The sequence below is a fragment of the Oryctolagus cuniculus genome, chromosome 1 (genome assembly GCF_964237555.1).
Source record: "Oryctolagus cuniculus chromosome 1, mOryCun1.1, whole genome shotgun sequence".
NCBI lineage: Eukaryota > Metazoa > Chordata > Mammalia > Lagomorpha > Leporidae > Oryctolagus > Oryctolagus cuniculus.
In genome coordinates, this window is record NC_091432.1 from 3611325 (window position 1) to 3627157 (window position 15833).

The following is a 15833-nucleotide window of genomic DNA, read 5'->3' on the forward strand; positions in this document are numbered from 1 at the left end:
GGCTCACACGTGTCTCCTATCTGAATGAGGGCGTGTGGCTTTGGTAAATGCTGGTTTGTAGCCGTATGAATCACGCTACAGACACCCGTACTATTTTATGATATACAAGAGGACCTCAAAAAGTTTGTAGAAAATGAAGTTGAGTTCATTTTGGTGCAAGAAAATTTTGAAATCCTTGCACAGAGGAATCGTCAAAAAGCTCATGGAACCGGCCGGCTTCGGGCACGGCAGGTAAGCTGCTGTAGCCGCCACGCCACAGCGTGGCCCAACCCACACCGTTCTGAAGCCCCAGGTACGTCTGGAAGGACTCCTCAAGCCCGGACCTTCAGAGGCGGCTGGGAAGGGGCCGCACGGGACGCGGGAAGGGGCCGCACAGGACGCGGGAAGGGGCCCGGACCTTCAGAGGCGGCTGGGAAGGGGCCTCACAGGACGCGGGAAGGGGCCGCACGGGACGCGGGAAGGGGCCTGGACTCTGCATAACAGAGACGTGGTCAGATCACAGATGCAGCCTCACGGTGCCAAAGGAATGTGTACTTTTGGTTAACATCTACTTATTTGAAAGGCAGAGTGACAGACACACACAGACACACACACAGAGATCAATCTTCCGTCCACTGGCTCACCCCCCAGATGCCCGCGGCTCCACCCCGGTCTCCCCCGTGGGCAGCAGGAGCCCAGGCACCTGCTGCCTCCCCAGGCACACCGGCAGGGACCTGGGTCAGAAGCAGAGCAGCAGGGACTCAAACCGCGCGCCAGTGCTGGGCTAAGTGTGGCACCACCACCAGCTCCAGAGGCCAACTCTAAAGGAGAAGCACTCCCAGAAACTGGCCTGGCTCCTAAGGCCGCCAGGGGGGACCGAGCGGCAGCGCAGTGGGCAGGGCCGGCCCTCACTTCCCCAGGTGCTCCATTTAAAGCCAGGCACGGAGTGACGACCCCTGCACTCTCTCCTCCATTAACGCAACACCACCACCGGCAGAACAGCTGGAGTCAGCTCCGAGAGTTCTGGAAGGTTCCCTAAGCTCTGCCTCAGCGCAGCGGGCTGTCCACGCGGGGCCGGCCGACTCTCAGGAACGTGAGCCGTGCCTGTTGTAGCCGCCCTGGTGCCAGCCGTCCCCTGCCCATCCTAGGGGCGCCTGCAGGCCCCGAGGGCGGACGGGGCCGGACCCCCACAAAGCCTTCCCAGCAGGCCTCCACGGCCTTTTCCCGGCAGCAGAGGCAGCTGCTGGACACCGTGGCCCTCTGGGGCAGGGGCTCGTGGTGGGAGCAAAGCAGCGGCCAACCCCAACACCACGTTCCTGGGAATCTGGAAACCCAGCTTGGGGTCAGTGCACACGCCCAGGGGAGACCACGAGGCCCCACGCCCCGCCTCCGCTTCATCTGGAGGCACTGCACACACAGGAAGTGAGAGCCAGGGCTGGACACAGCCTGGCTGGGGGCTGCCCGTGCGCCCCAGACACCGGGAGACGCACTGGTTCCAGGAGCCTGAGGGAACTCTAGTCCCCAGCTGGCTACAAAGCCAAGGAGAGATCTCAGCAACCAACACTGTGGCGGGGAGGGGGCTGCGTCTCCAGGACGCCCACGTCACCGCACTGGCAATAAACGCAGCAGGACAGCAGAGCCAAGGCAGGGCCCGGACACAGCCAAGCAGAGCAGGCTGCAGGGGCCCGCCTGTGGCGCGAGGGGCTTCGAGTCCCACCTGCTCGGCTTCCGACCTGTCAGCTCCCTGCTGCTGCACCCGGGACAGCAGCAAAAGATGCCCCAAGTACTTGGGCTCCTGGGACCCACGTGGGAGATACAGATGAAGCTCCTGGCTCCTGGCTTTGGCCTGGCCCAGCTCTGGCTGCTGTGGTCATTTGGGGAGTGGACCAGAGGATGGAAGATCTCTCTTTCTCTCTTTCAAATAAAATAAATCTTTTAAAAACATTTTTGTTTTTGGCCGGCGCCGCAGCTCACTAGGCTAATCCTCCGCCTTGTGGCGCCGGCACACCAGGTTCTAGTCCCGGTCGGGGCGCCGGATTCTGTCCCGGTTGCCCCTCTTCCAGGCCAGCTCTATGCTGTGGCCCGGGAGTGCAGTGGAGGATGGCCCAAGTGCTTGGGCCCTGCACCCCATGGGAGACCAGGAGAAGCACCTGGCTCCTGCCATCGGATGAGCGCAGTGCGCCGGCCTGGCCGCAGCGCGCCGGCCACGGCGGCCATTGGAGGGTGAACCAACGGCCAAGGAAGATCTTTCTCTCTGTCTCTCTCTCTCACTGTCCACTCTGCCTGTCAAAAAAAAAAAAAAAATTTTTTTGTTTTTGACAGGCAGAGTTAGACAGTGAAAGAGACAGAGAGAAAGGTCTTCCTTTTTCCGTTGGTTCAGCTCCCAAGTGGCTGCTACAGCCAGTGCGTTGCGGCCAGCGCGCTGCACCGATCCAAAGCCAGGAGCCAGGTGTTTCTCCTGGTCTCCCATGGGGTGCAGGGCACAAGCACTTGGGCCATCCTCCACTGCACTCCCAGGCCACAGCAGAGAGCTGGCCTGGAAGAGGGGCAACCGGGACAGAACCTGGCGCCCCGACCGGGACTAGAACCCGGGTGCCGGCGCCGCAGACGGAGAATTAGCCTAGTGAGCCGTGGCGCTGGCCTTAAAAACATTTTCCGAGAGCAGCAATCCATCAGGAGGTTCCGCGCCGAGGGCCCGGGTGCCGGGTCTTACAGATGAGGGCAGTACAGCCCCTTCACACGCAACAAGCAACAGGAAACCCAGCGAGACCAACAAGCGCGAGACGAGAATTCGCACGCAGAGAGCGCACCGGGGCAGACACCAAGAAAGCCCCACAGGGACCCAGGACCCGGGACGCGGGCAGTGGAGTCCACGAGCAAGGCTCGGCAGGCAGCGGCAGTGGGCGGGACAGCGGTGACCTAAAGACGGGTGAGCGGAGAGCGTGCCGTCTGTGCACAGAGAGAGAATGAAGGGAAACAGCGGAGCCCTGTGGGGCACACGCACAGCAGGAGCCCCACACAGACAGGGGGCGAGAGGGGGCAGAAGGAATATCTGAAAGAAACAGCGGCCAAAAACATCACACTTAATGAAAAACACGAATCCACACGCCCAAGAAGCTCCGGACTCCATCAAGTTTGCAGAGCGCCACCAGACATGAACTGGGACAAAGGTGTGGGTGGGCATGGGCCTGGTGCCCAGGACACGACTGGGACACCCACATCCTGCCTCACAGCCTGGGCTGCAGTCCTGGCCCGCTTCCTGCTGAGACGCACCTGGAGACAGCAGGTGGGGCGCGGCCAGTGGGGTCCTGCTCCCCACCTGGGACACCTGGAGGCAGCAGGTGGGGCGTGGCCAGCGGGGTCCTGTTCCCCACCTGGGACACCTGGGACACCTGGAGGCAGCAAGTGGGGTGTGGCCAGCGGGGTCCTGCTCCCCACCTGGGAGACCTGGAGGCAGCAGGTGGGGTGTGGCCAGCGGGGTCCTGCTCCCCACCTGGGACACCTGGGAGACCTGGGAGGAGCAGGTGGGGCGTGGCCAGCGGGGTCCTGCTCCCCACCTGGGAGACCTGGAGGCAGCAGGTGGGGCGTGGCCAGCGGGGTCCTGCTCCCCACCTGGGACACCTGGAGGCAGCAGGCGGGGCGTGGCCAGTGGGGTCCTGCTCCCCACCTGGGAGACCTGGACTGAGTTCCCGGCTCCAGCTTGTCACAGGCATTTGGGGAGTGGACCAGAGAGGCAGGATAATCGCTCTCTCCCCTCCACTTCCCCTCTCCCCCCTCCCCTCTTCCTCTCTGCCTCTCAACTAAATAAAAATCCACAAAAAAATGCAGACAGCCGGAGCGCTGCACAGGAGGAGAGGCGCGGCTCCCAGGCAGGCCCATGGTCAGGTTCACGGCTGGACTCTCGGCAGGCACCGCGCAGGCCCACGGCGCGGCACAGCACGTCCCATGCGCCAGCGCCGACGGTCACGCAGGACTCCGCCCACCTGCGCAGGAAGGCGCGGACGGAGCCCCCAGCACGCGGGCCTCAGCAAACTAGTGGCCACAAGCCCAGGGCCACACGAGGGCGGCAACCGCACACTAAAGGCAAACAACTACACGGACGTGGCTTTCTGGTTTTTGACTCATTTTTTTAATCTTCCACAATTCAGAAAACAACTGGACTCGGCCCTGCGCCCAGCCGCCGTGCCTCAGCACAGCCCACAGCACAGAGGGCACCACAGCAGGGTGGCGGCGGCCCGGGAGCCCAGCCCCGGCTCCAGGCCTTGCTCCGTCGCCCCGGCGTGTGCGCGGGGCCTGACACTTGCCCGTGAGCACCAGGCCGCGGCGGTGAGGCAGCCGCACTCCCCCGTACGGGACACGGTCACTCTGGCGCTTGCCAGCTTGGAGGAAGAGCGGCCAGGTCGGGAGGCCGACGGACAAGCAGCTGCCAGCGGCCTCCACTGACAACCGGCAAGAAATCCAGCCAAGGGCCCGCCAGACCGGGCGCTGCGCAGAGGCAGAGGCGCCAGCCACACCTGGCCGCAGCCGGCTAAGCCGCGCCAGGACCCCTGGCCACGGAAACTGTGGACTGAGAAGTGTGCTGTTCGTCGCTTCCTCGTGGTCACGTCACTACAGCAAGCGCAGGGGTCTCGGCCCCCCCAAGGAGTCACAAGGAACACGAGAGCCAACAGGGAGGAGGAAGGAGGCCCCCACCTCTGCCCCGGGCTGCTTCTCCCCTGAGACGGCCCCTCGAGTCCTAAAACCACAACCCGGAGCATAAAACCATACTGACAGGAAACAGAAACACAGAACGTACGAGGGGAAAGGGGCGCAAGCAGGCGGTGGCAGGCACCAGGCACAGGAGACACAGGGGTAGAGCCAGCGGGACGGTGTGAAGAGACTGCCCGGAGAACGCCGGGGCGGGCGCTGGCACATGGCGCAGAGGGGGTAAGCCGCCGCCTGCAAAGCCGGCATTCCACGCGGGTGCGGGTTCAAGTCCCGCCGCTCCATTTCCAATCCAGCTCCACGCTAATGTAAGGCAGCAGAAGGTGGCCCAGGGAGTTGGGCCCCTGCACCACGTGGGAGACCTGGATGAAGCTCCTGTCTCCTGGCTTCAGCCTGGCCCAGCCCTGGCCATTGCAGCCATTTGGCGAGTCCCACAGCGGATGGAAGGTTCTCTTTCTCTAACTCTGCCTTTCAAATAAATAAGCAAATCTTAAAAAAAAAAAAAAAAAAAGTTACCATCCCAGTATCCCCAACGCTCAAAAAATTAAGTCAAAGCACCAAGATATAAAAAAAGAGCGAATCTTATTTCTGGGCATCCGACGCAACGACACCGGATGGACAGACGTGAGACTCCACACGAGAGCCGAAGGCCGGAGCAGTCAACAGGGGCAGCTCCTGCACGCACGGGCCGCCAGCCGCACCGCAATGCGCATTCAACACGTGAAGACGGCAGTCTCAGCTCCGTGTTCTCACAGCAATCAAAGACAACAGCAGACGCGACGATCCAAAACAAAACATGGAGGAATCGAGAGACAGAGAGCGCACGTGGGCAAACACTAGGCAGCCAGAGGTCCGTGCAGCTGCAGCCCCCCAGGAAGAGGGGCGGGGGGGGCGTCCCTGGAGAAAGAGCGGCCGGAACATTCTCGAAGCTGGTGAGGCCGGAAAGCCAGGGACCGGGAGGTCAACGACCACAAAACACAAGCAGGGAGGGGACCGAGCATGGCGCGGGCAGCGGCTGCTCAAACCAGCAACTGGCCAGCTCCCACGCAGGGCCTCGTAGGGCAGGAAAGCTGGAGACGCCCGCCCCAGGGACAAGGCGGAAGCAGGTGTCTCCCCAGAAACCGCAGGCAGGAGAGCACCGGCCCAGAGCCCCCCCCAGCACACCTCGTCCCAGGCAGAGGCTGCACGCGACCCTCGCCAGCCCCACGTCATCAGCAACGTCAGCGCACGTCCCTGGGGCGGAGGGAAACCGTACCGTCCAGAAACACGGGTCTGCACACACGACACACACACACACACACACACACGGGACACACACCCAGACGCACACACACCAACACACAGGACACACATCCACACACACGGGACACACACACACACACACCCAGACACACACACAGGCACACACCCACCCACACAGGACACACACACACATTACACACACCCAGGACACACATCCACACACACAGGACACACTGACACACACACACACACACACGGGACACACACCAACACACAGGGCACACACACACACAAGGCGCACACACATACATGGGACACACACACGCCCACACAGGACACACACAATCACACACCCAGGACACACATCCACACACACGGGACACACAGACACACACATACACATACCGACACACACCCACCCACCCACACACCAACACGGGACACACACACACCACAGGCACAAGACACACCAACACACACCGACACACACACACACGGGACACACACCACACATCTACACATACCACACACACACACACGTAAGGGACACACACACACACACACACACACACACACGGGACACAAAGCGGAGCCTGTGTGGAGGAGCACCTAAGACAGCTTTCTCATCACTTAGATCTTGTCCAAGACAACTACTGAAGCAGTAGCAGGGGGCCGGCGCAGCAGCGCAGCGGGTTAAAGCCCCATGTGGGCGCCTGTTCAAGTGCCGGCTGCTCCACTTCCCATCCAGCTCCCTGCTAATGCGCCTGGGAAAGCAGTGGAAGATGGGCCAAGTCCTGGGGCCCCTGCACCCCCATGGGAGACCCGGAGGAAGCTCCTGGCTCCTGGCTTCAGGTCGGCTCAGCTCTGGCTGCTGCAGTCATTTGGGGAGTGAACCAGGGGATGGAAGACCTCTCTCTCTCTCTGTAACTTTTTCAAATAAAGAAAATAAATTTTTTAAAAGATTTATTTTGTTTATTTGAAAGACAAAGTTACAGAGAGAAGTAGAGATAGAGAGAGGTCTTCCATCTGCTGGTTCACTCCCCAGGTGGCCGCAACGGCTGGAGCTGCGCTGTTCCAAAGCCAGGAGCCAGGAGCTTCTTCCAGGTCTCCCACATGGGTGCAGGGCCCAAGGACTTGGACCATCTTCTACTGCTTTCCCAGGCCACAGCAGAGAGCTAGATCGGAAGAGGAGCAGCCAGGATTAGAACTGGTGCCCATATGGGATGCTGACGCTGCAGGCTGGGGCTTTAACCCGCTGTGCCACAGTGCTGGCCCCAATAAAATAAATTTTAAAAAAACAAACAAAACAGTAACAAGTGGGCTGGCACTGAAAAGCCATTGCCCGCAGTGCCGGCATCCCATATGGTCACCAGTTCGAGACCCGACAGCTCCACTTCTGATCCAGCTCTCTGCTGTGGCCTGGGAAAGCAGTGGAAGATGGCCCAAGTGCTTGGACCCCTGCACCCACGTGGGAGACCCAGAGGAAGCTCCTGGCTCCTGATCAGCACAGCTCCAGCTGTCACAGCCATCTGGGAGTGAACCAGTGGAAGGAGACCTCTCCCTGCCTCTGCCTCTCTGTAACTCTGCAACAGTAAGGAGCCTGAGGAGGGGGACGACTCCGGGAGATGACAGCAGGCGCGTGGTGCCGTGCCACACGCACAGGGACTGGGACGAGCTACAGCTGCGCCCGTGCAGCCTAGCGCGAGCACCGAGAGCACAGACATCACCAAGAACTCAACAACGACGACCAGAAAACTCAGTTCATCCAAAACAAAACACAAAAATAGAAAAAAGGAAGAAAGAAGAAACGGCAGAAACCACAGACCTGGATGCCACGCGACCCGGGGAGGTGTCACCCGTGAAGAACTCCGCCGGGGCAGGCTCTTCACGCGGTGGATCGAGACGTCCCCCCGCACCCCGTCCACGTCGGGGCCCCGAGCTCAAGCCCTGCCTCCACTTCTGATCCCGCTCCCTGCTAAGGCGCGCCTGGGGGCAGCAGACGGCGGCGAGCGAACGGAGGGCAGCGCCTCCCCCGGGCAGCCCACTCCCCCGGGAGCCCCGGGCCGCCTCACCTGTGTTCGTGGCAAGGACCACGCTGGCCGCGCTGAGGCTCTCCACCATGGCCGCTTCCTCCCTCGCCTGCAGCTCCTTCCGCAGCAGCCTCACCTCGTCCCGGAGGCTACTCTTCTCCCGCCTCTCCTGGGTCTTGGTGGTCTTCACCTGCAGCGGGCGGCCGAGGAGAGACCAGCATCGAGCGGGCCGCCGCCCACCTCCGGCCCCTTCCCGCTCGCCAAGGGCCCGGGCCAGCTCCCCAGAACCTTCCCCGCGGGAGCCACGGACGCACACACGTGACCAGGCTCCTGAATCCCGGCCCGCATGGAGGTCCCTGGCCCCTGCCTGGGGAGCACCAGGAGGGCCGTGGGGTCCTGGCGGGGTCTTCACCGGAGCTCACGAGAGGCAGACACGGGCTCCACGCGGAGGCAGAGGCTGTGCCCACCGCGAGCGCCCAGCCTCCAGGGGCTGAAAAAATATTTTCTCCACGGACACTGAGCCCGCGCCCCACTGCACTCCAACAGCTCAGGCTGGCTCGGGCCCTCCCCGCGTCCTGAGCTCTCCTGGGAGCAGGGCTCCGGTGGGAGGAGCCGTCTCCTCGGGCACAGCTCGGCGGGGGGGGGGGGGGGGGGCCTTGAGGGCATTCATCTCAACAGGAACAAGAGAATCAAACTGGGGCCGGCGCCGCCGTGGCGTGGGAGGCTAAACCCGGCCTGCGGCACGGCACCTCTTCCCATCCCACCTGCACCCGCGTGGGGACCTGGATGGAGCGCCAGGTTCCTGGTTTGGGCCTGGCCCAGCCCTGGCCATGGTGGCCATTTGAGGAATGAACCAGTGGGTGGGTAGAGATCTCTCTCTCTTTCAAATAAAAAAATAGATCTTAAAGCAACATCAATGAAAGAAATGAAATCGTCCATGGCCGCGAGGGGCAAACACCTCCGCATCCCCCGCCCCGCTGGCACCAGAGCCGACCCCTTCACCAGGGCAGCCTGAACCCAAGGCCGCCCCGAGCTGCGTGTGCAGCCTGCGCGCGTGCTGGAGGGAGCCGGGCACACACACAGCTCGAGCCCGACACCACCAGGCTGCCAGAGGAACGCGCCCGCCTGCCCTCTCCGGACGAGCGGCGTCCTCTTCACCAGGGTGACACAGAGGGACACGGGGACCTGCGGGACACAGCGTTCTCACGCTCAGGCCACTCTTCCCCCGCCAGATCCAGGCAGACAACGCGGCCCAGCAGGGGGAGACGACGGGGAACACTTCCTTTAAGACCACTGCTCACCCCCATGTTGCGAGCATGAGGACATCGGGTCCCTGGAGACGCTGGGTACAGTTCTGCATCAGAGTGAGCAGTCCGGGGACGGGCACTGCACTGGGCCTTCGGCCTGGAGTTAAGACGCCCACGTGCCTCAGGGCAGTGCCTGGGCCTACATCTCAGCTCCACTCCCGATTCCAGCTTCCTGCTAACGCGCACCGGGGTGACGGCCAAGTGCGTGGCCCTGCCTCCAACACTGGAGACCTGGACTGAGGTCCCACCGCTGCAGGCACTGGGGAGTGAACCAGTGGGCAGGAGCTCGCTCGCTCGCTCGCTCCCATTCTCTCTCAATTAATAAATAAAACCCAACTCTTAGAATTGAGTGACCCAACGGAGGCGAGGGAGAAGCAGGGGAACACGGGGACGTGGCTCGCTCCTGACCGCCTGCCCACGGGAAAGCTGGCCGCAGGGCAGGCCGCCGGGCGGTACCTACAAAGACCTGGTCGATGTCCTTCCTGATGTCGGCCACGAGCTGGGCGCCGTCGCTCCGCGCCAGCACGGCGTCCAGGCAGTGCTGCTGGATGGAGGGCAGGAGGCGCGCGGGGTGGCCCAGACGCACGATCCGCTGCTTGCACCGGGCCAGCCGCTCCACCAGGTTGTCCACGGCAACGTTGGAGGGCGCACAGCACAGAACCTGGCAACGCGGGCTCCGGTTAGGGCTTGTTGCTTTGCTTTACCTCGACCCCTCGCTGCAATCCCACGCTGAATCACAGACACAGGACGCCCCACAGGTAAGGAGCCAAGGGCAGAGCGTGCAGCTCTCCCACACGTAACCACCATCTGCAGGACACCTGCCACCGCGGGCTGCCACGCTGGCCAAGGAGACCCTGCACCTCCCCACGCGGCACACCTGCTAGTGACCAGCAGCTCGGACAGGTCGGAGTGCGCCCCATCGAGGCTCGCGGCGCCTCACCAGCCTGTCTCAGCCTCCGGCAGGTCCTGAGCGGGCCCCCGCAGGCCACCATCAGGAGGGGCGGCAGCTGGCGGAGGGGGCAGAGAGGACAGTCCCCCAGGCCACGGGCGGGAACGTCCGGCCCACGGGCCCTGTGAGGCCGGCGAGATCACTGGTGTGGCCCAGCCCGGGCGACCGCGGCAGGACTCAGCTCAGAGGATGTGCGGCAGGCTGGTTTGCAAGCTGAGAATTCCGTGCGGCCAGCGAATGATGCTCTAAATACCCCAGTGGCCCTCAGCGGGAAAGGGCTCCCCAGCCCCGGCCTACACCCTCCAGCGCAGGGCAGAGGGGGCCCAGGAAGGAGGCCCAGCTGCCCTTCCTGGGGCCGGAATCCTCTCTGCCCCCAAAGGCACAGGAGCGAGGACCTCACCCCGCCTCACTCTGGACGCCGAGACAGGAGGCGACCAGTTAACCCCCAAAGCTGCTGGCTGCCGGTGACCGTTTTCCTTAGGAGCTCTCGGACACCTGCGAAGACGGTGCCCCGGAGGAACCCCTGCCGGGTCTGTAACGTAACGGGCTTCCCTGTTGCCGCAAAGAGGCAGCTCCACCAAGCCCAAGTCCCAGCCCTGGCGCTCACGAGTACCTGGGCCGCAGAGCGCACGGGGCCATGGAGCGCGCAGGGCGTGGGGCGCACGGGGCCATGGAGCGCGCAGGGCCGTGGGGGCGCATGGGGCCATGGAGCGCGCAGGGCCGTGGGGCGCACAGGGCCGTGGGGCGCACGGGGCCATGGAGCGCGCAGGGCCGTGGGGCGCATGGGGGCCATGAAGCGCATGGGGCCACAGAGTGCACAGGGCCATGGAGCACCTGGGACCAAGGGGCGCACAGGGCCATGGGGCACACGCGACTGTGAGGCACACAGGGCCACGGAGTGCATGGGGCCGTGGAAGTCCCGGCACCAGGCCTTCTGAGGGAGAGACGAGCAGCCACGGGGCCCTGGCTGGTGAGCAGCGGTCAGCGCTGACCTGCGAACACCCACCATCCGCACCCCAGTTCTGACCGGGACGCGACACCTCTATAACGCAGGTCTCTCCAGGTGCTCGGGCCCTGACCCAGCGGATGCAGGTGGACTGAGGACCCTTTCTCGACCACGGAACGTCGCGTGAACAATGGGAATGTCCTAAGCCACAGCTCCCGAGCACCACGGCCGTGAGCCGGCCCAGCGCTGAGCCCCGGCACCGCCGCCCACCCCGGCCGGACCCGGACCCCGGTCAACTCGGAGCCGACGGCGGCGCTGTGCACGTCTGTGGCGCCTCATGGGAGCCGTGGGAAACGGCAGGGCCCAGCCTAGGGCTCCAGCAGCGCCCCCGCCCCGCCCAGCCCAGCCCACCGGGCCGCCCCGTCCCCCGCCCACCTTCAAGCCTTGTTTCACGGCCTGCAGGATGACTTCAACCACGGTCGTGGTCTTCCCTGTGCCAGGAGGCCCGTGGATGATGGCGAGCTCTTTCTGGGACAGCGCAAACGATACAGCTTCCTTCTGGGAGGCGTCCAGGGCAGCGTTGAAGAAGACGAGGGGCTCTGCGGGAGAAGTGGGCATGAGACCCTCCACGCGCCCCGCCTCCCACACACACAGGGCGCTGCCCCTTTCTCCCTCTCTCTGTAGCTGTGCCTTTCAAATAAGTCAATGAATCCCTTTAAAAAACAGTAACAAGCCAGAGGCTCCCGGGGTAGAGAGGGGAACGCGCTCCCGCAGGGTCCTGCTGGGGAGGGAGGAGGCTGGAAACGCGCGCGAGTGCACGCGAGGCCGCCTCTCGCCTCTCGCCTCTCGCAGGGCAGGTGTCCGAGTGACTTCTCTTCCTGGCTGACGTGCCCCTTCATTTCCACGTCTTCTGCCATCCCCACGTATTGCTCTTAGAAGCAGAAATAAATATGTTAAATTTGAAGGCTGCTGAGATATAACCAAAGGCTTGGGGGATTGCAAGTGTTCATAAAGATTTATTTATCTGAAAGGCAGAGTGACAGTGAGAGACACAGAGAGAGGTACCTTCCATCCACTAGTTCAACCCCCAAATCGTTTCAACAGCACAGGCTGGGCCAGGCCGAAGCCAGGACCCAGGAACTCCATTCAGGCCTCCCACGCGGGTGCAGGGACCCAGGCACTTGGGCCATCCTCTGCTGCTTTCCCGGGCCTAGCAGGGAGCTGGATCGGAAGTGGAGCAGCTGGGACTCGAACCAGCGCCCGTGTGGGATACATGTGTCCACAAGCAAAGGCCTACCCTGCTGGCTCCAGGACTGAAAATTCTCGAACCTAAAACTGCCATCAGGCAGAAGGGACGATGCACCACCGTCTCTTCCCACAGAGCACCGGGCCAGAGAGACACCCTTACAGTTCAGAACCAGAGATGGATACGGGAGGAGAGCGCTACCAAAAACTAAGCGGCAGGAGCCACTTGCTGGGCCTGGCGGCCAGGGAAGCTGGTCCAGCTCACGCAGCCAGTGAGACACACGGCCGCTGCTCGCTCCACGCTCCCCAAGGCCCGCGCGAGGCGCCCAGACCCACCGTTCACACCCCAGTTTCAACCAGAAAGGAAAAACCTTACGGGCTTCGCGGGCAGGGCTGGGCGTGGACCCGCCGAGCAGGACATCGGTGAGCGAGGACGCTGGGCCCCAGTGGCCCTTCTTCAGGGTAAGCAGAGCTCTGCCGGGGGGGGCCAGGATTAGCAGCTCAGCGCCCGAGCCCCTGCCCCAGCCCACGCAGCTCCCACCCCCGCGAGCAGGTGGGTGGCTGGGAGCAGGTGCGCCCCGGGACACACTGTGACAGGCGCTCACTTTCTCAGTCGCTTGTAAGTGACGTCGTTGGCGAGCTTTAACAGGCGGTAGGAGCCGTCTCGGTCCAGGCCCAGCTGGAGATCGTGGCCCTCATCGAAGGCCACGGTGACGGATTTCTGGGTGAGGTGGGTGAGGATCCCCGTGGCCAGCTGACCGCCTTCGCTGGCAGTGTCATACAGACCCACGATGTCACCTGCGAGAATCCGAAACGCCCTGCATAAGACACTGGGAACGGTTAAATATTCTTTTTTTTTTTTTTTTAAGATTTTATTTATTTGAAAGAGTTAGAGAGAGAGAGAGAGACAGAAGGGAGGTCTTCCACCTGCTGGTTCACTCCCCAACTGGCCGCAGCAGCCTGAGCTGTGCCAATCTGAATCCAAGAACCAGGAGCTTCTTCCAGGTCTCCCACGTGGGTGCAGGGGCCCAAGGATTGGGCCATCCTCCACTGCTTTCCCAGGCCACAGCAGAGAGCTGGATGGGAAGTGGAGCAGCCAGGAATAGAACCAGCGCCCATATGGGATGCCGGCGTCGCAGGTGGCAGCTTTACCAGCTAGGCCACAGCACCGGCCCCTAAATATTCTTTTTTTAAGATTCATTTTATTTATTTTGAAAGGCAGAATTAGAGAGAGGGAAAGAGAGACATACACACAAAGGGGCAGAGAAAGAGATCAATGTTCCATCAGCTGGTTCACCCTCCAAATGGCCGCAACAGCCAGGGTTAGGCCAGGCTGGAGTCAGGAGGCCCGAGCTCCATCCTGTCTCCCACGTGGGCGGGTGCAGGGGCCCAGGCACTTGGGCCATCTTCTGCTGCTTTCCCAGGCCATCAGCAGGGCACTGGACTGGAAGCAAAGCAGCTGGGACTCGAACCCTAGTCCTGACCTACCCCCGGCACCACACCGGTTCCAACAGGACTTGGGCTCCCGAGCTGCCGACACTTGGACTGCTCCCTGGAAGACGGAGAGCCTCCAGCTGATTGTGTTTACACGCCGCCTGCACACCGTCCTACCTGCCAGCAACGCCCCAGGCACTGCAGGCCCAGGACTCGGGCCCGGTGACCACCTCCTGGTCACACGGTGACAACAGCCAAGGCTCCGCCTGGGACACACACATTTTCCACAGTGAGCGCCTGGCTTCCAGCCCCAGCAGACACACGCCTGGGAGGCAGCAGGCAATGGCTCCAGCGGCTGCGTCCCCGCCCCGTGTGAGAGCCCCACCACGTCCTGGCTCCCGGCTCCAGCCTGGCCCAGCCCCCGCTGCTGCAGGCATTTGGGGAGTGAACCAGCAATGGAAGACTGCCCTCTTTTTTTTCCTCTAAGATTTTTTATTTGAGAAAGAGAGTTACAGAGAGAAAGAGAGGCAGAGAGAGCTTCCATCCGCTGGTTCACTCTCCAAATGCCTGCAACGGCCAGAGCTGGGCCAGGCTGAAGCCAGGAGCTTCTTCCGGGTCTCCCATGTGGGTGCAGGGGCCCAAGCACTTGCCCCATTCTCCACTGGTTTCCCAGGCCACAGCAGAGAGCTGGACCGGAAGAGGTACAGCCGGGACACAAATCAGCAGCCATAGGGGATGCCGGCGCTGCAGACAGAGGCTTAGCCTACTGCACCACAGCGCCAGCCCCAATCTCCCTCTCCCTCCCTCCGCCCCTGAAATAAAATAAATATCTCAAACTCTTCTCAGGTTTGACTCCGCCCAGCATGTCCTTCTCCTCTCATCTGCAAACCCAGCCAGTCTTCCAGCAACTGCTGTGAACCAAGTCTGTGACGTCAGAGGACTATCCCCAGCAAGACAAGACAGAGACGCCCGGGCGGCAGACACAGGGCTGGCAACCCTGCCGTCATCCTCAGCCTTCCGGGCCAAGGCCGACCCGAGCGTCCCCAGGATGGAACAGGACTGCCCCTCCTCTCCGACGGGGCTGGCACACATGGCGCCAACGCGTGCTGGGTGTGAGAAAGGCTGGGAGTGCGGGGCCGTGCAGGCTGCATGGCACCAGTTGGGGCCACATCTGCCCGCCACAGAGAAATGGGACGGGAGGGACGGCTGCGTCCTTTACCAGAGTGGCTGGTTCACGTCCCGGCTCCTCCACTCAGTCCAGCTCCCTGCTAACAAGCGCCTGGGAGGCAGCGGGGAGGGCTCAGGTCCTGTGGGCCCTGCCACCCACGAGGGAGATGGGAGACTCGGACTGAGCGCTGGCCCAGGCTGTTGTGGATTTGGGGAGTAAACTAGCAGATTGATGCACTCTCTCTCTCTCTCTCTGCCTTTCAAATCAAATGAAAATGATTACATAATTTCTCTAAAAAAGAAATATAATGAAAATCACAAAGAAACAGGTAAATTGGTTCTAATAATTTTCGGGGCGAGTGCTAAGGTGCAGCAGGTTAAGACACCACCTGGGACGCCAGCATCTCGCACGAGCGCCGTGGGCCCTGGCTGCTCCACGTCCAGTCGGGCTCCGTTACTGCACCCGGGAAGGCAGCAGGTGCCCACGCGGGAGACCCGGATGGAGCTCCAGGTTTCTGGCTTTGCCCAGCCCCAGCACTAGTGGCCATCTGGAGACCGAACCAGTGGATGGAAGATCTGCCAGAGTCTGTCTCCCTCTCTGTCCCTCTGCCTTCCATATAAATAGATCTTTACTAAAAGTGATTTGGGGCTGGCACTGTGGCGTGGCACGTTAAGCTACCACCTACAATGCCAGCATCCCACAGGGGCGCTGGTTCAGTTCCAGCTGCTCCACTTCTCTGCTGTGGCCTGGGAAAGCAGTGGAAGACGGCCCGAGTCCTTGGGTCCTGCACCCAGTGGGAGACCCAGAGGAAGCTCCTGGCTCCTGGTTT

General features: G+C 62.3%; 1 protein-coding gene across 1 annotated transcript in view; it reads right to left on the reverse strand.

The window, feature by feature from the left end:
- Positions 1-15833, reverse strand: part of IGHMBP2 (immunoglobulin mu DNA binding protein 2) — a 33527-nt gene that overhangs the window by 15179 nt on the left and 2515 nt on the right. Inside the window, exons 3-7 of the mRNA XM_051827841.2 lie at positions 13008-13200; positions 12779-12876; positions 11593-11756; positions 9723-9923; positions 7998-8145 (exon numbers count right to left, since the gene is read on the reverse strand). Coding sequence (XP_051683801.2) covers positions 7998-8145; positions 9723-9923; positions 11593-11756; positions 12779-12876; positions 13008-13200 — 804 coding nt within the window. The remainder of the gene's footprint in view (positions 1-7997; positions 8146-9722; positions 9924-11592; positions 11757-12778; positions 12877-13007; positions 13201-15833) is intronic.